General features: G+C 42.6%; 2 protein-coding genes across 2 annotated transcripts; both read right to left on the reverse strand.

The window, feature by feature from the left end:
• Positions 1-14,595: 14,595 nt before the first annotated feature.
• Positions 14,596-17,624, reverse strand: LOC128764965 (G2/mitotic-specific cyclin-B1-like). Its single transcript, XM_053875281.1, has 9 exons — positions 17,495-17,624; positions 17,276-17,404; positions 16,912-17,016; positions 16,650-16,838; positions 16,424-16,582; positions 16,119-16,355; positions 15,917-16,057; positions 15,734-15,844; positions 14,596-15,666 (listed from the first exon to the last, which is right to left on the reverse strand). The coding sequence occupies exons 1-9, from the start codon at positions 17,513-17,515 to the stop codon at positions 15,562-15,564; spliced, it is 1,197 nt and encodes a 398-aa protein (XP_053731256.1). The 5' UTR covers positions 17,516-17,624; the 3' UTR covers positions 14,596-15,561.
• Positions 17,625-19,615: 1,991 nt separating this feature from the next.
• Positions 19,616-23,382, reverse strand: LOC128763893 (G2/mitotic-specific cyclin-B1-like). The gene is made up of 9 exons (XM_053873160.1): positions 23,279-23,382; positions 23,062-23,190; positions 21,962-22,066; positions 21,700-21,888; positions 21,474-21,632; positions 20,442-20,678; positions 20,240-20,380; positions 20,061-20,171; positions 19,616-19,990 (listed from the first exon to the last, which is right to left on the reverse strand). The coding sequence occupies exons 1-9, from the start codon at positions 23,297-23,299 to the stop codon at positions 19,886-19,888; spliced, it is 1,197 nt and encodes a 398-aa protein (XP_053729135.1). The 5' UTR covers positions 23,300-23,382; the 3' UTR covers positions 19,616-19,885.
• Between the last annotated feature and the right edge of the window lie 218 nt (positions 23,383-23,600).

Below are 23,600 nucleotides of genomic sequence, written 5' to 3' on the forward strand. Positions count from 1 at the left end.
TAAATCTGCATCTTTCTGCTGTAAGTTGTGCCTGAGTCCTTTCAGAACGACGGTAGACATTATTATACCACGTCATGTTCTCCTATCCTGTTGAAGGGAGCGTGCGACTGATCTGCCTTGTGAGTTTGTCAGGCTAGATTCAAGCAGTAGCTTCAACATTGGAACACTTGGAAAGCGCTGAAGATACTTTAAAATGGTGCGAAAGGTTATTGAGATACATGTTAGGATCAAAAACGTTCTCCCCCCATGATGATTTCCAATAGGTTGTGACCATACAAGGTCATTCATTCTCTCATAGGTGTAAAGCATGGCGTATTATGTTTTTGATGACTCTTCATCTTCAGCACAGAAATGATTCCTCATATTTCCTAGGGGCCGCATCATGATCTGTGACTGAGACTGTTGTGAGGGGCCACCAAGCAGAGAAGAAACAATGTAACTTCTGTTTTGCTGCCAATATTTTAGAAAACCAGCGGAAAATCTGAAAAAGTGTAAAGGCCGCCCACGTTAGAAGATTCAAATATGTTATTCACTTATATAACATTATATATAGTTAAATGAAAGATTCTCAATATGAATCCTAATTATTCACACTTTAACACAACTCACTGTAAATATTATATATTACCTTTGTTATACGTTTTTATTATTATAAAGAAATAGCTTTAAAATGTTTTCTTTCAAATAGTGAAGATGAAAAAAGGACAATGTAATTTTGTAGTGTGTAAGTACAGGCAAAGGGCCACATGTGTCCCCAGGGCCGAACTTGGCCACAGTCCGCTATAGCACATGATTGAAAAACAAAAAACAAATGCAGATATGCCATTAAATCGGAGAAGCATGATACTGTGATCCACAGGAAAAATGCAACGGGGCACAAAAGGGATCCTGGACAATTTTTCACATCAGCTTTCTCAGCATACAACGCAATACTGTACAAACACATTATATTTACAGATAAGCCCTGACAATGGCATTCACCAAAAGTCTGCATTTCCACATAACTATCAAAAATCAATACAATCCAATGGGACTAGATTGACCTTTAGAAATGCTCACGTGCGTGCGTGCGTGTGTGTCTTCCAAATGTGACCGCCAGCTGTCCTGCCAGGACCTCGGACCATTTACATTCAAGTCAAAACCGTGCGTGAGCCAACAAGTGCAGATCTTTCTCTTAAAACCTACCGGGGGTGAATATTGAGTCAGCAGAAGAAGGAATGTGTTTCTGGGAATGCCTGCACCTTTCTGGTATTTGGGAGTCGGCTGCTGGTTGGAAAAATAATTAAAGCGAAGACATCTGCAGAGACCCAGTCTGCGAAAATAGAAGCAGCAAGACAAGACTCGTGGAGCCAAAACAAACTCAAGCAAAGTCATCAAGTCATGCCCGACACATTTTTCATTATTTCATTATTATTTAATTATTTTATTATTCAGCATAGGAATGAGGGAACTGGTGGTATTTTAAGAAATTAAATTTCGGAATAAATCAAAACATGCTCTCAGTTCCACATGTAAATAAATGATCTTCATTCATTCCTGTTGTAAATTAAACAAATTAATAAAATGTACTTAATAGATCAGCTTACAGTCAAAACGACTATTACGCTCATTCACTCCACCAAACACAGATTGAAATACCTCAATGAAAACAGTAATAAATAAATATGTAACCTGTGTGTCTGAACTTACTCTTGATCTTTAACAACAAACTTTTACAAACCTATAAAAATAACTGAAACCCTTTGGATAATAATCGAGGGATGGCAGTACGCAAACACATTGCGAGATGATCCTTGCAAACAAAAGTGCAAAAGTCATGCCCACTCTTTCATTTCCTACCTTTTCATATAAACCCTTTCACACAAAAGCGATTCTCAAAAATCTTCATCACACGAAATCTTCATCACACGATGGCTGGATAAAGTCCACATTCAGTACAAGTCAAAGAGTAGAGATGGCTTTGGTACTTGGCCAGGATCATCCTCGTCATACTCTCTTGTTTTTGTTCTCTGTGGTTCTGCCATCCGTACTTCATTCTTCAATTTGTCTCAGTTTATTTCACACTTGATTGTATGCATGATTTATCAATATGTTATTCATACACAGAGGTGCCAATAAACTGCTCTTGATACACTATAAATCGTGTGATGCTCGGCACCTTTGTGGCCTTGAGTTTTGCATCCTATGTTGACGGCGAAGTCAGCCTTTCGTGTTCCATATTGGCTTACAATTGAAGCAAATGTTAGCGTAACTTGATACCATGTGGAGCACATTAAGTCAAAGAACACCAGAAGTAGGGCTTTGGCATGGGATAGTGCCCATTCCACTCTGAAAATTAGAATGTGTCAGAGGTTATGAAAAAGCAACCAAGTCACAATGACTTCTCTGTCAAAAGAGGGAGAGCCACACGGTGCTAGATATACCAAGTGACATCTTATAATGTAGAGCTTCCCATCTCTCAATTTTCACTATATTGAAACAGCTATGCGTCAACATGTAGTGTGTGGGAGGCTGTCTTCAAGTCACTTGACAGACAACATTTGTCAAGATATATACTGTATTTAAGTGTTACTGTGGTGTCAATAACCCAGGGATTCTCACGTCACCTGTTATTTCAACTTCAGCTGTATATCATTTGAAGCCAATGACTTTTTAGAATATGTTTATTTGCTGTTCATTTTCAGTACATTCCAACGAGGCGGTGCAGTCCAAGAGTGGCAGACAAATCGCTGTTTTGTCATTTATTTTTCGGAGTAGTCGTCTGGGAGATCTCCCATATGAATCCACAGTTCATAATGCATCACAGGGACACTGGTTAAGGCCACACGCAGCTGAAGTGTCTCGACCCACTGACGGAAGTGAACACATGAAGGCTAATTATAGCAGGATTTATAAACTCATGCCTGTTTGTGCTGCAACATTTACAGCAGATGGTTTTTGTGCTCAGTGGGGGAGAAAATAAACAAACATCTGGACCTAATCTTTTTCACAAAAGTATTCTGGACTGTTTGTCAACTAGTTTGCAGCTACAGTGTTTTTGTTTGTGTCTCTGCAGTAATACACTGTGCAACCTACCAACAGCAGCGGAGGCCTTTTCCAGCTGTTTTCCAGCCTCTCTGTCGAACGTCTGACACTTCCTGTACGTGCTGCTCGGAAGGGTTATGCCCTTACACTTACTTGAAGAACTTTAATGGCAAACATGTGCACAGTGGACGCTGCAGACCGTCACCATGGAGGGAAATAAATATAAGCAAGTCGTCATATCATTTAAATCTAGTACACTGTGCATCAAAGAAATGACGCGTCCACGCACTGCTTCCTGACTGGTGGTTCTTTTGGGTTCACAAAGGATACCAATGATTCAGTACAACAAAGTTGATGGATAAAAGGTTACACATTGGAAGGATTTTTGTTACTACGACAGCCCAAATCTGTGGGACTGGAAATGGCTTGTGGAGAGTGATGGCTCTTCAGAAGCATACTTTTGCCTGAATTTGATCAAACTTTGGATCAATAGTTTTGTAAATATAAATATATAAAAGAGTTTCTCAGAGGTGGGTGAGTGGTGTTGAGAAGCATGTTTCCACTGAGGCCACTCCTCCAATGCTCCACAGCAAATAGTTGCTCTTGAAAGTAGATGGGAATGGCGGGTTCGACAAACACGTCACTCTCCAGTCATTTCAAACAAGACGATGAAATGATAGGACGGTATTAAAGAATTTTATAAATTGGTCACACTTAGGGTCCAAAGGAGATTTTGAGCACTTAGTTAAAAATGCTTTGCTGTCGCACCGTACCTTCAGTCTTTATTTTCTGGCTCAATACCAGCTTTTAACAAATAACGTGTATGTTATTCGTCTGTTCTGGTCAACCAGCTTCCTGTCCGATGTTCCGACAGTCTTCTGTATCTGTTTAACCTGGAGCTAGATGGAGCTACTTTATTGATCCAAGACAGGAAGTGCTCCATTCTGGTGGATTACAGTTGAGTTCATGTTTCATAGGGGCTGAACCTCGGTGTTGCTTTTGTGTCATCTGACTCAAAAAACTAGTTCCAGCCAAGTCTCATCTGCTTGTTTGCCTATGGCCTTGGCATCAGTTACTGTGATGTTGTCCTCGTCGAAGATCCCACTCAGTGTAGACAACCTGATAGTGAGGGACCAACACATCAAGCACGTTAGATTGCAGTGAGAGCTTGCATGGGACCGGTCCTCTGCCCTCATTTCTGCTTTCTACATTTTCCATGGTTGGACCTTTTTACAACGGTGGAGGGATATTTTTAGTGCATACTTGTGAAGAACTGGCATCAGAGATGGCAGGAGCAACAAACTTAAAATGAACAAGTTAAAATGAGGAGGTGTGTAACACCATTAAAATCATTGAACAGTGTGACTGTCGTGCAACGATGTGTCCATTCCTAGTGTCATTTTATCTATTTATTTAAATGTGTCATTTGTTAGTTGGTTTAGTGAAATTCACCACTGTTTTACCGTCCTTCATGAGCATGTAGCGCCAGTTCAGCAGATATTTAATCAAAAGGTTGACAACATTATCAGTGCGTCCGTGAATGCAACCTGATAGTGGAATGTAATCCGCCTCGTGTCTCTGGGTTAATGCAACCCGTCTAATTGTGCGGTCGCCTGCTAATGTGGCAGCATCTGGAGCCCAACGTCTGTCACACATCCGCCTGCTGCTAATTGAATTCCTTTCAGTACGGTTAAATAGAAACATCTCCTCGTGTTTCGGTCTGAACAGCTGTCAGTCACCAAACAGCTGCACAGCTCTCAGAAGTCGCACCGCTCTTATCATAGGTGTGATGGTTCTTCACAACACTGGAGCGGGGATTGAAATCTCAATGGGGATCGCAATTTCCATCTCCATTACATCCATGTTGAAGATGGAAGGTTACATTTATTACCTCTACAGCCGACAAAAATCACCGCTTTTTGCTTTTCCGACAATCTACAGTCCTTTCCAGGACTGAAGAGGTTGAGAGACCAAAAGAATGGTGAGTGTGTTTGGAGGGAGAGAAAGATGACTCCTGGCAGTGTTCTCTTTTGACTCTCTCCAGACTTTGTTGGTTTTCCGAAGTGTTTTAGTATTTTTGCTATGCTCACTGAAACTTCCCAGAAATGAGACACATTGCTGGAGAGAAGGAAAACATCACTCTGCACTAAAAACATTTAAAGTGAATTCTCAACAGTGTATTGTTGTGAATAGAGTGTAGTCTGTCAGTAGATCACATAAATGAAGTATATATCTTTGTTTGTTGAGATCTCTGTTTATGTTGTCATGGCAGCAACAGTGATGGTTTAAAGCAACTGAAATGAGCGTTAGGAGGTGGTCATGACGCTTCCAGTGAGTTCAGCTATTGTACTGAGCTGTCTACTTAAAGGGGTACGATTCGGGGCCAGATGGGGAGAGGTTGGGAAAGGAGTTTTTATTACTGCCATCTGCCATCTTTGTCAATGTTATATTCTCTCTTTTCTCATTATTTTTGTTGTATTTGTTTTTAACGTTCTTATTAATAATAATAATAATTATATATATATATATATATTCCATGCATGTCAACTGGAAACAGTTTTTTTCCAGACAACTTAAGATCGAGAAAGTCCTCTGATACCTGCAGATCAGTTGAGGAAAATGTGAATGTTGTGTCTGTGTTTTTCAGAAAATTGTGGCCTTTAACAAACCGTAATTGAAACTTTTCCTGCTTCAATTGCATTTATTATTATAAATCCTGACAACATGCCTTCTCACGTGGGTTCAAGTTGGAATTGTTCACCAGCAAGCTGCCGTTCTGGCTAAGCTGCACGCCAGCGGTGTCTCACTCAATCAGGCAAGGGGCCCAAAATTTGCAAAACACTCCAAGTTGAACAAAATTTGTATTCATTAAACAGCCTGTAACTGGCATTCTTCGCAGGAAATACGTCTAAACAAGATGCAATATCAAGCTGGTGTGGATCCAAGACAGACATGAAAGCAAGACTGGCACAGCAGTGTGAGTTCAGTAAACTTCATTGTGGCTTTGTTGAGGGCAGACAAGGAGGACTGGACAGTCGGAAAGTTGGCAGCAGGCCGCAGGAGTGAAAGGAAGGTCATTGGTAGCATTGACATTCTCCCAGATAAGAGTTGAAACGTTCCTTGGGATTGGCAAATTATGTCACTTTGTTCATTTCCCTGCCGTCACTTCAACCTTGAGGCTTGTCAAATGGAAACCAGTGGCCAACACTGTCTTGAACCTGCCCCTCAGGACGGATGGCAAGACACTCACCTTTCCTCTTATTGGCCTTTTTGAGGAGACCATCCATCGGTCCGACAGGGATGGCCACGTAAATCGGGAGGTGAGAGGTGCCACACATCCAGACATCCTCGAGTGGCCCCTTACAAAAGCCTCTGACTATGAGGTATAGGGTAGCACACCTACAACTCATATCATTGTCTGCTCTTCAGTCCCACTCAGTTTGTCAAGGAAGTCACTCACATTAGACTAGATGAGACACATTAGCAGTTCTGCCAGTCTCAGTAGTCGGATCATCCATCCCACTGACCAGAACCATGAGCCTCACCTCCCCCTTCATTTCAGTCTAGAGTAGAGCAGAAGCTTCACACACGTCAATGACTTGCCAAATGGCCTTTTGCTTATTTGTGTTTCTTGTAAAAGCCCATAGTGCACTGACTATTGCATGATGTTTTCATGTGATTCCCACATAATCGAGCAGACCACCGTAATGCATTGCAGTTCTTTTTGGGGAAATGAGGAGAGATGATATGAGGTACTTGTTTGTTTCCCATTTCATCCTGGCCATTGACTCTCTTTAATGTGTACCATTGTTCAACAGAATTCAGTTCTCTTTGCTAGATCTCAGAGCTTTTTACAGCCCAGTTTAATGTTACCATATTGTGCATTACAATTGTGTTTTCCTCTTGTCGAGATGCTCCATCATCTAAAATGTTACTGACAGCAAGTACTGACATTCTTCCTGCAAGGCACTTTGTCACCATGTTGCCTTCGCTGTTTCACAAGCTAAGTGGCTCATATCGATTGGCCACGCAGCCCCCTCGATTACACAGTAATTACTTTAACAATGCTCTGAAATGTTTAAACTCGGTGGGACACATTTTCCATGGCATGATGATAGAACAAGTTGCAGCAAGGCTTTGCAACACACAGTAGGAATCGTTCATTGATTCCTGATGAGAGGTTGCTGCAGTTGATTTCTATCAGGCCGGACACAGTGTCTGCCTCTAACAAGGCAGACCCCCCCCCAAACACACACGAGGACGTGCGCACGCACACACCATGATGGTGCGCCCATTACAGACTGATGAAAACTAGCAGCTGTCTGTGTGCCATCGCTTTCTCTCTGTCAGCGGGGTGTACTTCTTCACAATTGGTCGGTCTATTCTTCTGAAACACATGGATCTATAGCAGCATAGTGACGTGTCCACTTTAAGCTGCTCCAATGGATCAAGCAAGAGCATGTTTCCTTGGCAGATGATCTATTAATGTGGTCAGCGTTGCGTTTGAAAGGTGTGAAACTGCATTGATTATTTATGAAAACATTATTTTCCAGATGCTCACAGAATGTTACTTCGCCTCACTTCAAGCGTCTCTCTTTAGGTGTTCATGACAAAGCAATTGATATGCATAAAAAAACATCTAAAATGTGTGTTCAAATGTCAGGGAGTTGGGGGTCAAACCCTCCAAATTCACTTGGGGTCAAATGTGGCCCTTCCACAGACTCTGTGCCAATATTTAACGCTTATTTAATCTGTCCTTTTTAGACTCAAATCTTGCTCATTTAAATTTGTTTAAATGTGTTTTGAATTATTCAAAGATTTCCCTAAAAAATGGTCATAATTTCCTGACATTTTTTTGTGTGTTTATTGTGTGGAATATTCAATTCAATCCTGCTTTCATATATGTAGATCAGGGCTGTGACTTATTTATTTCAAAACATTTTTCATTGCACCAATTCCAGGTGTACCATTTGATACAATGTGATATCATAACCAAAACACATCCAAAACATCACAACACGTCTGCAACATCAAACCCTCTCAAATACCTGGTGTGGATCCAAGACAGAGATGAAAGCACGACATCATCCTTCATCTAATTCTCATCCCACGGATCACCAAGTACTGCCTTTGGCTTCTCTTTGACAGCAGCCCAGACTTCACCGCTTCAAAACTATCTCATGGTGTCCCACTGCGTGTTCACAGCTGACTCCAGTGTATCACAGTCCCTCATCTTGCTGACGGGCTGAGTGACATCATGGTCACCCTCCTTTCTCCTGCTAATGGAGCTGGTGCAGGGGAGGGGACTAGTGAATAATTTAGGGGCCTGTGGAGCACTTTATAACCTGGCCTGCAAGGCTACGTCGGACACCCAGCCCGGGTGCATTAAAATAATGGCACAAAAAGGAAACAAGCCAGAATTGACTAATGTGATCAATAACTGAGCTTCTGTTCAGAGTGTCCCATGTGGGAGTGTGCGAGCAGGACGGGATTTCAACCAAGGAGAATCGCACCCCCAGCCTGACAAGGATGGGGGTAAATAATAACTCACACCCTGCAACCACAGCCTTATTCTTGCTGTAGTTTTTATCAAAGGAGGAGGAGCTAACCTTCTCGAGTTTGATGGATCAATTCGGATTTAATTTAGCAGAGTGCTGACATGGCATTGCTCCGTTTACAGTGGTGGAAATAATAATGATGAGCTAAATGACTTGCTGCACTTTACGCCATCGATCACTGTTCCTGATGATGCTGAAGGATGCCGCGTACATGTTACTTTGTGAACTCAAATACTTCCAATCTGAGGTCATATGTGGACTGGAAGTAATTGTGTCGCCAGCGACATCACAACGGCTCGTTGCAGAATGAAGGTCATTCTTTCTGTGGTGGTGAGACGCAGCCTTGCAGGACAGATAAATCAGTTCCATATGTGACTGCAGATGCAAGAAGAGAAATGAGAGGTGTTTTTATCTGTTTTCCTGCATGTTTTCATGCTGGCTGTCATATTGTCCTGCGGACAACAAAGAGGTCTAAGCAGCCTGCAGGTTGATTTACAGTGTGTCAGCACACGTCTCCCCTCCTCCGAAGGCACTCAGGATTTATCGCGGGAGTCAGATTACACTTTGGATATACCCAGGAGCATCACAGATCTGGGGAATCATTACAGGAGAATTTCCATAAATTAAACACAGGGCACAATGGTGCACTTGTACAGTTGTTAGAATAGTGAATCTTTCCTGAAAGAAAACCTCGAGTGAAGGATTTCTGGAGACTTACGAGGAGTAGGTGCCCAATTGATCGGAGAGGATGGACTGTTTAAAGATGTAGCTGTGACCTAAAGCTCACCTGCCTTCTTAGCATTTGAGGCGTGTTTCCCTCATGACAAATGTAAATACATTTTGGTAGTGGAAGGGTTCACACTGAAATTGCCTTACAAGGTGGGACAGCTCTGGTCGGCGTCTCCGATTTATCAGGGAGATCAAGGCTATCTAAGCTTCCTCAATGTGCCTCCCAATGAAACGACAGGCCTTATGAGTCCACTGTTGAGCCACAAGTCAAACTGTCGAATTTTCCAGAGCATGTTATGACTGTGTCTAGACCCGAGCATACTGAGATCAAGACCAAGACCAAAACCAGTGAGCAGGGTGCCACCAAGACCAAGGCCAAACTGCCTACAGAAAACAGAAGCATGAGGGTTTTAGTCATATAAACACACACATTCATTTCTTCCTGAAACAAAACTGTAGACATTTTTATTTTCCAAAATAAATCGAGAACTGAAACACTATCATTGGAACAGTTCAGTTTGGCCTTGTGCCCTCCTTGGTCTTGGGCTCTGACTGCTGTGGTTTTGACTCCTTTGTGACTACAACATAATGCTCACTGAAATAAAGTTCCTCACCCAAGCAAGCGTTGAACAAAATCAAGATCTGCAAAACTGCATGTCGATTTTGTGATTGTCAGTGTAGCCACCGACTGACTCTACATTGTGATGTTTCAGCTTGAGTCTTTTTTCCCTCCTACAATGTGTGATCAATAATCCCAATATATCCAGGGGAAGAAAAGTCATGTGAAATCTGTTCAGCCAGAATGGAAATGTTGCTGACTCACATCCAGTTGAGTAGTCCCGACTGCCAGACTGCCAACTTGCTCAGGAAAGACCACCGTACTGGTCTTGAACTTGTACGGCAGGAAACCAACTGACTGAAACATAACCCAGTCTCTCAAGAATCCAGGGAGTTAGCGCCCTGATAACCACCCACCACCTGAGCCACATCAGCCAGGACTCACTGACTTTCAAATGAGCTCTTCTTGCGCTGCCTTTTACTCTCTGCGTGGTACTGATGACCAGAAGATAGGTGGGCTCTTTTATAACCCAGGGTCTGAGGTCTTGCCCCCATCAGGAAACAAAGGCCATCTGTCTCGAAGTTAGAGGCGTCAGCACATGATTTTAATTTGAAAATCACCAAAATGTGGAAACAGTGTTTCAAGTGTTTATTTGATCAGCCTCTGTGCTCGGTCCAGAAAGCTTGGCCTGTGTGCCAGCCGCTGATCTATTAGCACCCTGGTAGAACGTTCCCACTGCTTGTTTGACTTTCCTTTTATTGAATACAGACAGGCGGCAATGTAGGATGGATATTGACTTATTGTAAAAGGAGCACTTGCTCAGGTTTGGCCATCTTAAGACGTGTTTTGACTGGAACGCTCTTACGACGAGCACTTGTGGATGAGAGTCATGTCGGTAAGGACTCGAAGCCAAGATTAGCATATTTTGCGGTGCTGACTGGAGAATTCCCTCAATAGAGAGAGCTGAAGTGGACTCATTTGTGCTGTGATGGCATGGAGATGTGCGTCAATGTACTCATGTATCCATTATTGCCACCTTTTTTTCACCATCAGACATTTTGGTTTGAGTTTGTCTTGACGAACATGACTATGAAAATCTGTTTCTGCCACTTAGAAAGAGGACATCTGCTTAAATTCAGATTCCTACCATGGGATTATTCTCAATACGCTTTGGGGATGGGATAGTTTGGGGATACTTGAGTGACATATGTGTATTGCTCCAGTATATATATATATATATAAATATATATATTAGTGGCGGGACTTTAACGAGTTTTATTTAACAGTTTGCTCTCCAGACAACACAGAACCTTTGTAAGTGCAGGAGTTCCTGGTCCAGTGATCACACTGATGCATAAGACACATCACAGCTAGGATGATAACAACAACAACAAACATGGAGGAATCCCTGAACAAAAGCAAACAAAAGCATCTGTTTGCTTTTGTTCAGGGATGTTTTTCGCTACACAATGGCCAGGGTTTCCACTACTCTGAATGGACTTGAAATTCTTATATAACTGAAATTTTTATACAAATATTTTCAAGACATCAAAAGAGCTTTAGTTTAAATAAGGTGATGTAAAAACTTGAATATAGCCACCATCCTGATTTATTGTGCTATTGTCAAACCGATGCAAAATAAACAATATTTTTGTTGTTTAAATGTCCATCATGTGAGACAAATGTGACCTCTGTGGCAAATATTCTTAATATTTATTTACATTAAACTGCGATTAATTGAGATTAATTAATCACAAATTCTCCAAGTAACTAGGTTTTATATATATACACACATAACATAACATACATAAACATAAACTGTAGCCTGTAATTATACATTATAATGTCCTGAGTAGCAGCTTGTTAAGCCAGACAATATTTTACTTTGGAATTCTCATTCAACATTCACTCTTCACACCATAATTACTGTTTATTAGCAGTAAATATGCAAGTAATCTGTTTATAAACAAATTACTTGATCTCCAATATGTGTTCCCCAATCTAAAGTGTACAATCAGTCAAAGTGTACCGTTAAAAATGTGACATAATCTCATCGATTATCATGAAAAAATGTCTTGAGTGTTTCAAAAGGTGCGGCTGCATTATACAGACGGAAACAAATCGAAATTATTATTTGAATTGATTACAACAAAAACTAATAAAATTAAATTCTTGACAGAGTCAATATGTCAGTTCTCAACATTGTCAGTATCTAAACAACAACTAGCAGAGAATGTGAACAAATCAAACAAAAGTACGTACATAAATAAATAAGCCACTGCCAATGTTTAGTCATCCTGCCATTAGCAGACAGTAGAATTCATGGAGCGTCTGAAAACATCTTTTCCACCACTGTGTTGCACGTGCCATCTAAAAGGCTCAGTGACAGTAAATAGTTGATTATATTACACTCCAGCTCACTGGTCGAAAACGGTCTTTCAGCACCATCATTCAGAAGCTCTAAACACACCTTCCATCTTCATAAAGGTCAGCCAACTGAAGCATTGTCTGAGAGACCCACTCAGGTTCCAGGCAGATGCTCCACAGCAGGAGTCTCTCCTGAAAACTGATACGCCTGCCCAGTCATGACCTCATCCTCCAAGCATGAGCAGCTTTCCCGGAACCGGCGGGACATTTCATCTCGACAACACATGGTGGAGCTTGGGGATTTCCTCGTGGAAATCCAGCGGAATCGCAATTGGATCATCCGAACACATCAGGGGAATCAGGCGGTGGGTAATAAAGGCTAACATGCTCAACATGGTCATTGGCACTGTGCATCCCTCAGTCTTCTACTCAACTCAGTTGGAATCAATTCATCAATTTCAATCTTGAGTTGTCTCTGAACATATTGCTGATCCTATGTAAACATCATGCACGTCGTGGTCGGGTCTTCCACTGGACGTATGGTCCTGGTGTGTCATCAGGCAGATGAAGAGCCAGGTGCTCATGCCAGACAAAAGTGCATCTTCTTCCACTTATCCGTTGCTGGGTCGCGGGGGCAGCAGCTTCAGAAGGTTGCACCAAACGGACTGCACCTGGGCAACATCCACCAGCTCTGACTGGGGGTTACCGTGCACCTCAACTGAGTCCTCTCAACACAGAGAAGCAGTGGCTCTACTCCGAGTCTCTGAGTAATCACCCGTGAGAATAAACGTGCTTGTCTCTTTCCGTCATGACCCAGAGCTCAGAATCATAGATGAGGGTCAAGATGAAGAGTGATCAGCAAATAGAGAGCCCTGCGTTTTGGCTCAGCTCTCTCTTACACACAACAGTGCAGTAGAGCGACTGCAATACGCCACTGCTGCCAATTCGCCAACCAGTCTCCGACTCTCTTACTCTCCCACTCGAGAACAAGAACCCAAGGTACTTAAACTTCTCCACTTGAGTCAGGAACTCATTCCTAACACAAAGAAAATATTATTGATTTGATTATTTATTAATTTCTATTATTTCTGGTCATATGATGGACTAAACTCTAAGACAAGCCTGAATACTATATAAAAAACAGCACACTATTGAAACACTTGTATACAGTTCCATACAGGTCATGCGTAAACCTTTTAAATTAAATGCATTTTATAGTAGGTGAACTCAAAATATAATGAACAATGAAAAAACATCCAAAGGAAACACATCAAAACTCCTGTTGTTGGAGAATGCATCTACACTGTGACTACCTGTCTGAATCCGTGGAGCAGGTTGGGGAACGATTCCCACAAGAACTCAACTCCACGCCCAAATTTTTTTGGCTGACATTGATGGGAGAATAAAATAAAAATAAATAAATAAAGAATTCTGTCTGTGCATGTGCCTGTGTGTCACTCGCTGCCATGTATGTGGGCCCATTCTGGTGTAGGCTGTTTATTATCCCACATTTCACCTCCACCATTAATAGACAATTGTGATTTCTGAACTTAGCCTTGTCAAACATTATTACAATTAAATTATTACAAAAACAAAACACATTGATGACACCCCTCTGTAGCGAGGGGAGCTTTGGCTGTGACAGATGTGTCATCAGGCCCCTAAGGGAGGTCAGGAGTCGCACTAGTAGCAGCTGGTCTTGTACATGAGAGCTCCCTCAGTGTCTCTGAAGGGCTAAAGTGAGTGCAAAGATGGATGAGAGTCTCAGCTGCCAAGAGTCTTAAACTCACAGCCCGCAGGCCATTTGAAGCCAGTTAGATGATGTTCTTCCTCTTTTGATTTTGTGTTACATCAGATGAAGAAGAAACATTTAAGCACTGTCCAGGGGCAGAAGCACCACTGGTGCCTATCCTTGCTCAGTGTCCAGTCAAATGCTCCACTTCATTTTGGCACCAATAGTGTGGCTTCTTTAAGGACATGTATCGTTTCAACATGAACATTCAGTGCATTTACCCAGCAGCTCTTCAAATATCCTCTCCGATTCAAATAACATGAAACAAGAGTTAAATGTATCGACACAACTCACTTCGGTCCGATTTGTATTTTTCCAAGAACTGACAGTAAATTCACTCATGAAAACAAAAAAACTGTGTGACATTGTGACAACTGCGTTGAACCAAATGTTTTAAAACAGCACATAACACTATTGTGCACTGTTCACTATAACACTCATGAGTCACAGCTTGACTACTAATTGTGACTGTCAACTGTCAATATGGATGCAATTTACTACACAAGAAACCAAGCAAGTACGCTTTATTTGTATAGACCTTTCAAAGATTCAAAGTACTTCACATGTTAAAATAATGTAACTGGATAAAAACGTGAAACAATCAAAAGAAAAACAAAATGAAAGCAATACATACATGCATATGACCAAAGTAGCGCATTAAAAGGATTAGTTTGTCCAATTTACATGGATTATACGGTTTTCCAATGACCATTTAAAACCACACGAGTCCGTGCGCTCATAAACGTATGTCAAAATTTAGAGTCACATTCGATAGTTGCAGCCCCACCTGAGGAACAGAGGTCAAGACCGTGGGGTCAAGCTGGCCTCCCCTCTGCATACATGCACCATTTGTCCAGTGTTCTGACCCAATCTCTGATTCATATAGGGTGTATTACAACGATGAAAGCTTTTCCAATTGCAATACGTGACAACACCGGAGAATCGTTGGCATGTGGGAGCGGAGTTGAGCGGCTTCGCACTTCCGCGTAGTGCACCGGTGAAACGATAGCACAGCGACACCAAGAGGCTAACAGGGAGTAACACGTCCAAGTACCTACCCTAAGACAATACAACCAGTTTAGAATTCATGGACACAATAAGACAGAAATGACTTAGAAGCCCTAGTCTTGACAATGATCCTCTGTGATAACATGAAAAATATTGAATCACTTCAGGAATGGGCACATGATTGCCATAAAGCACTTATGAGGCTCAATTCAAACCTTATAGCGGAATATTGGGCAGAAATTACTGTCCAGTCAGTTTGAAGCCTGGACGTCCCAAACCCCAACTTTAAGTGTCATTTTACTTTAACAAAAAACATGATCGCTAGTAAAATGACAATGCAAAAGTTGAGTAAGACCATTTATTACTTAATATAAACCCTAAAAGACAATTATCAAAAATGCTGGGTAAAAACAAAAAACAACCGCATTAAAATGTCCATTTGTGCCGAGTAAAATCCTCAGCTGCAATCGAAAAGTATTCTACAATTGTACAAGAGATCAGGTGGTGCAAGGTACAGCGTCCAGTCACTGGGAGATGTGTGACGCAAGATCTGTGACCACCGATGATCTCAGCTGGGAGATGGTGGCGATTCTCATCTGCTTCGAGGTAGAGTATTTCCCTTTGATTGCCTGGAAAACAATTGCCTTTAGTGAATACAACTTCAACTGCCCATGGTATTCGGAACCACTTGCTTACCATGTGCTTAGTTTGCCCATTGTTCACCTTCACAACATTCTTAGCAATGTGCGCCATCACAGGAATCAAACTCTCTGCAGTGTAGCCCATGTAATGAGTCAGTGTTGCATCCTAAATGGAGTTTGGGAGGGAAAGAAATGATCCCAAGTGCTCTATAGTGAAGGGTCTCCTCAGCCTACTCACCCACTCTCCTGCATCCAAAACCTTCAGAGTCAGGGCAAGTGCAGCACTGGCCACCATAGAAGGTGGGAAGTGCACCATGTCGTAGTCAACCATGGTGAGCTCCAGCAGGTATTTGGCCAGGGTGTGCTGCTCTGCAGTGACCTGAGCAGGACCATGATTAAGTCAAACAGAGTCAAAAATCTGATGAAGCCACCAAACAAACCTCATAGATCTTCGAAGCCCTTCTGAGGAACTGAAGGGGCAGAGGACGACCCAGCTGGAACTTGAGGACTCGAAGGAGGGACATCTCAGTCTCCCTGATCTGAGCTGTGGTGTATGCCCGATCAGTCACATAGGCAAAGTCACCAATCTCTGGGGGATACATCTCTTCGTATTTAGATGCGAGGAACATGGCTGTGACGCCGACAAGCTGCAGCTGCTTCTTGGGGACTGGGTGTTCCTGTTGGCAGGCCTAATATCAGTTTCCCCGCAAATACAGCAAAGTATACCACTCAAAAACCATCTGACCTGGAGGAAGCGATCGATGAGTCCCACAGTCATGTACATGGTCTCCTGCAGCAGGCGGAACTTCATGCCAACTTGCACCAGCCAGTCAATGAGAATGGCGCGCATGTTCCCAGTCACCTCCTGACCTTTCAGGTAGTCTGGCCGAACGCTCTGCTCTTCCTGCGAACAGAAAAGGGTCACTGAAGACTGGGCTGGCATCCTTGCTTTTCTAGAGAATTCTACTGACCTCCAGCTGCCGCATGTACTTATAAATCTCCTTCACATATTCACTGCAGAGCATAGGATTGTCATAGTCATCGGCATCCACGTCCCTGATGGCCGTGTCAAGCATAACGTCAGAAAAAGCCTGACACAGGTCTGCTGGCTCACAGCCTGAGGTTTCCATTGGAGTAGGCGAGGCATGTTCCTGGACATCCTGCAGGTGAGCATTCGGAGTGAGACAGCACATCCTGTCGGCTTCAAGGCCAAACTGCAATCCATGTCCTCACCGGAACATCTGGGACTGCGGGAACAATTACGGGCTGTTCAACCTTCTCAGCTTTGGGGGCAGCCACAGTGGCCTTGGGCTTCTTCACCACTTCTTTTTTGGCATCCTGTGGGGAGGAAAAGGTAGCATTATACGCAAGACCTTTCTTCTGCCAACTACGAGCTTTAAGTCAGACAATTAACCCAGGTTCATGTTAACAACACAACCCACTACAGGTCAATAATAGACGCCACTTTTGCGTTCAGACTGATAAACAACGGCTCAAGTAGCGCCAGTCCTCAATTCAGTGACGTCGGTTAGCATGACGCCCAGCGTTCAAACAAAACATGGCATATACCTGCATACGGGGTGCATGAAAGGCTCACCTTTTTCGGGAGGTCTTTGTTCAAAGCAACATTGCCGATTTCCCCCAAAGCAGCACGAGGCTTGGCGGAGGGCGCAGCGACGGAGCAGGCCTTCCCTGCGAGCTCAGCCCTGGTGGAAGCCAGGCGGTTCTGTCCGACAAACACAGTCGGTTAGACGGGCGGAATATCGCGGACGAGTTTGAAGAACAGCTCGCAAACATAGATTTAAAAATCACTTACTCTTGTGACGCGGAAAGCCATATCGAAGCGTTGCTGTAGCGAAAACACAGGGACGATGGAGGACGCAGCTGGATATAATGAGAACGTAGCTGTTTCGGTTTAAATCCTCGCTCCGCGATCGCTGATTGGTCGAGTCATTTCAAATCCGTTTGCTCGGTCACGTGACTTCTCCCCCATTTCCTCAACGTCATGTCCTTTCTAAAACTTTATTGACATTCAAAGAACCTTATGCATGGAACATATAAACTCATGAATGCATAAATAAAATAAAATATACGTCCTTACAAAAAAATATGTTCTCGATGCATTACGATCGTTTTGATGTCAAATTCTAATGCTCCAGAAAAACGTTCATTTTAGTGTCTCCGACTTCTGACATAGAAAAGAAATACGTTAATACATGTAAATGATGCTGTCCTTCCAAAGCAAAAATGTTGATAAAAACTAAGGAAAAACGGGAGGGAAGAATATACAGTATATACAATGAAAACTACTGAGTGAAAACCACGGTGTACAGTACAGTAAAACTCAAATATGTATGATTTGTCAAAGGTTTAGGGAACATCATGTTACTATTTTTATTTTCAACGAAGGATGCTTTGATAAAGACATGGCATAGTTGTCATACCAATAAATGATAGATAAACGAATGTAAATCAAAATGATTCAAAAATGTAAACAAACAGTAGATTCCTAAATAATTGCACCAATATTAATACTGACACAAACTAATTAATAAAATAAATAAACTGGAGAAATGATTTGCACTGGGATCTCACAGGTATGCATTTCGATATGTAAAGGACGATCTAGAAACAATAGAGAGACAAAACCAGTTGTTTAAACACCTGATGCTTTGCGCTCCTTGTAAAACAGGAAGAATCCCTACTGGGTAACTATGAATCACTTTAATTGGAGTCAGTCTGTCCCAATCTTGATTTCTGAAGATGCTCTTCGGTATTCATGTAAACAAATATTCATTTGTACACTCTCCAAATTTTCCAGCACCTGAGTAAATATTCATATCACCAGGGAGAATGTTGCTTTGTTCTTTGATAATCCCCAATGATGGCAAAATAAATATCTAATCCTAAAACAGAATATATTTGTGAGCAAGAATAATACTGAACACTGAACTCGTTGCTTGTTATTTTTGATTAATAAAGCGTAATAAGTAGGCACATCGAAAGTAAACTCATTATTAGAACAAATCTCACTCCATATATCACTCCATAGGACATCGACATTGTCAATGATCAGTGTCAGTCAGAGTTGTACCTGTTTTACAGGGCACCTCATCTTGATGAAGCACTCTTCAGTCATAATTTTATATCCTTCTGTTGCCTTGGAAGTCTGTAGTGAGCACCACAGGACACTGGGATAGTTCATCCAGACATGACGACACGATCGTCTCCCTGGTGCTTATCACATGTAGGTGGGATGGGTTGTCCATGACTGAGCCAGGGGTGCAGTACAAGAAAGAGTTTGCCCTTCTACCCAGTCTGCAGTGTCTACTTGGACTTCCACAGCAATCGACCTGGTTTGTCAACAGCGGTGATGAATGCATGTGTGAGCGCAAAAATACAGCGGAATATAGATGGTTGTCCAGGGACATGAGGGCTACCTGCAAACAATTGCAAAGCTTATTTGCTAAATCTCAAATTAAAGTTTCAGACCCAGAATGGAGGATATTGGCAGGAACCATGTAGTCATATTTAACAATGGCATGACCTCCCCTTAAATGTTCACTTGCACATTTATGTAGATGGCACTGAGAACTACTTCCATTGCTAAAATGCAGACACGTGGTTTTTGATGTCTTGCGGAAATGTTTCCATAGAAATTGACCAACACGTTCCTGTTTACATGGAGGTACCTTTGTCTCAGCATATGGAGAAGACACTGTTCATTTGAATCAGTGACAGTCTTAAATACCACAGTAAATGCTTGCGCCCTCAAACCAGAGATATTCCATTTGTGTTGACTGTGCTTCTTGTATGAAGCTGAAACTCTGAAGTTTATGATGAGCATAAGGATCAATATTTCAGGCTTGTCAATTTCAACTCCAAAGCTCTACATCACAGACCATTGAATTAAGGCAGAAATGGACACAAAACATACTTCAAGTCAAAATGATTTAATGCAACACCAAACCAAGTTCACCATGTCGCAGCATTTCTATAAATAAAAAGTTTTAACCAATTAAACAGGAAAAGGTGACTGCGCTTGACTGAACAAGGTGTACAGTTAACTTGCGGAAAAATCGACAACCCTAGTCTGGCTCTTATTTCAATCCTCGAAACAAAAAAAACAAGGATGATTTAAAAGCTAAAATTTGTTTAAAGTGCTTATCATAGAATTTGTAAAAGGGCACAGGATAAAACCATTTAATCATTGGCTGATCTGCTTTGCCATGTCAGACACCACTGCCGAGGTCAGCTGTGAGATGGTGGCGATCCTCATCTGCTTGGAAGAAGAGTATTTTGCTTTGACAGCCTGGAAAGAGTGAGAACAAGTTTAGAGAGTGAAATTAAAAGGAGCAGGCTGTGGATCTTTCGCTACGAACCATGTGCTTAGTTAGTCCCTTGTTCACCTTCACAACATTCTTAGCAATGTGTGCCATGATTGGAGTCAAGCTCTCTGCTGTGTAGCCCATGTAGTGAGTCAGAGTGGCATCCTAGAGGAGAAAGGTCTTGAGTATCAAGCTCCATGTAAAACTCATTGCTGCAGAGTTATGTTGCTCACCCACTCCCCTGCATCCGTGATCTTCAGAGTCAGGGCAAGGGCAGCACTGGCCACCATAGAAGGTGGGAAGTGCACCATGTCGTAGTCAACCATGGTGAGCTCCAGCAGGTATTTGGCCAGGGTGTGCTGCTCTGCAGTGACCTGAGCAGGACCATGATTAAGTCAAACCGAGTCAAAAATATGATGAAGCCACCAAACAAACCTCATAGATCTTTGAAGCCCGTCTGAGGAACTGAAGGGGCAGAGGACGACCCAGCTGGAACTTGAGGACTCTAAGGAGGGACCTCTCAGCCTCTCTGATCTGAGCTGTGGTGTATGCCCGATCAGTCACATAGGCAAAATCGCTGATCTCTGGTGGATAAACCTCTTCATATTTAGATGCGAGGAACATGGCTGTCACACCGACCAGCTGCAGCTGCTTCTTGGGGACTGGGTGTTCCTGTTGGTAGAAAAAAGGGTTTCCCTAACTTCGACTCTCACCCAGCACAGTTGACAGTGGTCATTCTGGCATTTTGGGTTAGGGGTTGCACAGCTAGTGAGCAGATCTTGTGTACGATAGGTGGAGAGAAAAAAAAAGTGTTAGCATTAATGGACAATGTCAGCAATCTTTAGGCCAAAAAAAACAAAACGCATCAATATTGCTCAACACCTCTTACCCCACTATAGCGATTCCTCTAGTAGGTTGATCGATTAATATCCCTACAAACTACATTGACCCGTGTTTGGCAGGGTGGCGTGCTGAACAGCATACATCGTAACAAACTTGCTTTAAAATGAAATTAATCGATTGTATCAATATTAGAAAACGTTAAATGAATCATTCGCAATCACAAGCAATCATTTAGCAGCATCTGCTAAAACTCATCTGCCAGTCTGTTCAAAGCAATAGTAACCAAGAATGGGCCAAGGCCTGAACCCTGATGTACTCCTCACCTTATTACACCCAATTGCCCTCACACACAACCCTAACATACAGTACTCTTAATGCTCACATCACCACAGTGCCTCAGAAGGAATGCAGTTACTGGCTTTCTCTGCATCTATGTATAGAGTGCAAGTCTTTGTGACCTTCTCATCAACATCCTCAGAGCAAACGGATCAGAGGTTCAATTTCTTGGCTAGAAAGCACACGGACTTCTGTCCATACCTGGAGTCAACCAGGTGTGGCTCAATGGTTTCTCTTTGATCTTAGACAGACCTATACCACACCTCAAAAAAGTAATAAACATCTGACCTGGAGGAAGCGATCGATGAGTCCCACAGTCATGTACATGGTCTCCTGCAGCAGACGGAACTTCATGCCAACTTGCACCAGCCAGTCAATGAGAATGGCGCGCATGTTCCCAGTCACCTCCTGACCTTTCAGGTAGTCTGGCCGAACGCTCTGCTCTTCCTGCGAACAGAAAAGGGTCACTGAAGACTGGGCTGGCATCCTTGCTTTTCTAGAGAATTCTACTGACCTCCAGCTGCCGCATGTACTTATAAATCTCCTTCACATATTCACTGCAGAGCATAGGATTATCGTAGTCATCAGCATCCACGTCCCTGATGGCCGTGTCAAGCATAACGTCAGAAAAAGCCTGACACAGGTCTGCTGGCTCACAGCCTGAGGTTTCCATCGGAGTAGGCGAGGCATGTTCCTGGACATCCTGCAGGTGAGCATTTGGAGTGAGACAGCACATCCTGTCGGCTTCAAGGCCAAACTGCAATCCATGTCCTCACCGGAACATCTGGGACTGCGGGAACAATTACGGGCTGTTCAACCTTCTCAGCTTTGGGGGCAGCCACAGTGGCCTTGGGCTTCTTCACCACTTCTTTTTTGGCATTCTGCAAAGAAATACATTCAAATCCACTTTGCTTTGTCTGACGCAGGTGTGCTTAATTCGGGAGGAAAACATGAGGGGATGTGCGAAAAGCAAAACAGAAGTAGATGCACCGGGTTGAGGTCATGAACTTTGAAGACCTGCAGGGGGGGACAAATGTTGCTTGACTGAAATCTTACACCCAATACAATTGCTTAGTCACCTGACTAAATTTAATGAGGAGCTTTCATGCTTTTTCTTTTTTGTCCCTCAGTGGAAAAAAAAAAATGGACATTTCCTAGCAGCAACAGTAAAGGCAATAAAGACATAAATTAAACAATAAAGAGAGGCTCAGTGTACTAATTTAGTAAATAAAGACAGGATCCGTATATTAATTATTCATTTAGTACACTGATCCTGTCTTTGGTTAGTTTGTGTCTTTATTGCCTTTACTGTTGCTGTTATGAAATGTCAAATTTTTCTACTGAGGGACAAAAAAAAAAAAAATAGCTATGTCACGATCATCTCAAAGCATTATGATAGAAACCCTTAGTTGCAGCAGAGCACCATTAACACCTGGCTCCCCTGATTAATCATTTGTTTAGTCTAAACAACACTGCACCACTTTACATATTTTGACAAACTAAATAACTCAAGAGTGTGTTGGGGGTGATGGCGGAGGGTTTGGGGCCACCACTGTTCTTCCTCGTTTGTCCTCATGTTGTATGGAGGACTAGATGGTTGATACAACACCATGTACAAAAGCAGTCGTGTCATAGCAATAGCAGATAGCAAAGTCAACAATTGTACCATTCTCTGTGTACCAGGGGCTTAAACACACATGGTAAACACCAGTGAAAAGAACTATTTGAATTCGCATTCGATTACAATGAGCAGAAACCTTAAAAGGCAACAACTTTTCCAACATCTAGTCCTTTTTGACGGTCTGAAGTCGGTTACCCCGGTACGCGTTGAGCATCATTCAAAACGTGTTATTAAAAAATAAAAGCGTCGGCTCACCTTCGCCTGGACACCTTTGTTCAAAGCAACATTACCAATTTCTCCCAGAGCAGACCGAGGCCTCGCAGCGGGCGCAGGGGCCGAGCAGAGCTTCCCAGCAAACGCAGTTCTGGTGGAGACCGGGCGGTTCTACCGACCCAAAGAGAAGGTCGGTTAGACGCGCTGAATGTGATATATAACTGACGACAACGCTTACAGACGAACAACACACACTTACTCTTGTAACGCCAGAAGCCATGTCTAAATGTTGTTGTGAGAAACTCACGAAGACCGAGGGAAAGGATGACGCAGCGGCGCATGACGGACAGTGTTCCGATTTAAATGCACGCTCCCTGCTCGCTGATTGGTTGGCGTTTGACCTAGCAGCCGCACTTGATTGGTCCAGAGGATTGATGTCCAACGCGATTCGTTGCCCACAGTTATCACATGGAATCACATGAAAGGCGCTTCATCCAGTCATGTACCTTCTTGAACTTGATGCGCACTTCGTCGACATCAATAATTTGGAAATATGTTACATATATGTTACATGTTTTACA

Source organism: Synchiropus splendidus, chromosome 1 (genome assembly GCF_027744825.2).
Source record: "Synchiropus splendidus isolate RoL2022-P1 chromosome 1, RoL_Sspl_1.0, whole genome shotgun sequence".
Lineage (NCBI taxonomy): Eukaryota > Metazoa > Chordata > Actinopteri > Syngnathiformes > Callionymidae > Synchiropus > Synchiropus splendidus.

What these genes read in the sequence shown, in the direction of transcription:
- LOC128764965 (XM_053875281.1), bottom strand. Translation starts at nt 17,515, where the DNA reads ATGGCTTTCCGCGTCACAAGA. An exon ending in TCATCGATCGCTTCCTCCAG is followed by an intron (nt 16,356 to 16,423) that starts GTCAGATGGTTT and finishes GCCTGCCAACAG; the next exon opens with GAACACCCAGTCCCCAAGAA. An exon ending in GGGCTTCGAAGATCTATGAG is followed by an intron (nt 16,058 to 16,118) that starts GTTTGTTTGGTG and finishes GGTCCTGCTCAG; the next exon opens with GTCACTGCAGAGCAGCACAC.
- LOC128763893 (XM_053873160.1), bottom strand. Translation starts at nt 23,299, where the DNA reads ATGGCTTCTGGCGTTACAAGA. An exon ending in AGTACATGCGGCAGCTGGAG is followed by an intron (nt 21,633 to 21,699) that starts GTCAGTAGAATT and finishes TTCTGTTCGCAG; the next exon opens with GAAGAGCAGAGCGTTCGGCC. An exon ending in AGGGACTAACTAAGCACATG is followed by an intron (nt 19,991 to 20,060) that starts GTTCGTAGCGAA and finishes CACTCTTTCCAG; the next exon opens with GCTGTCAAAGCAAAATACTC.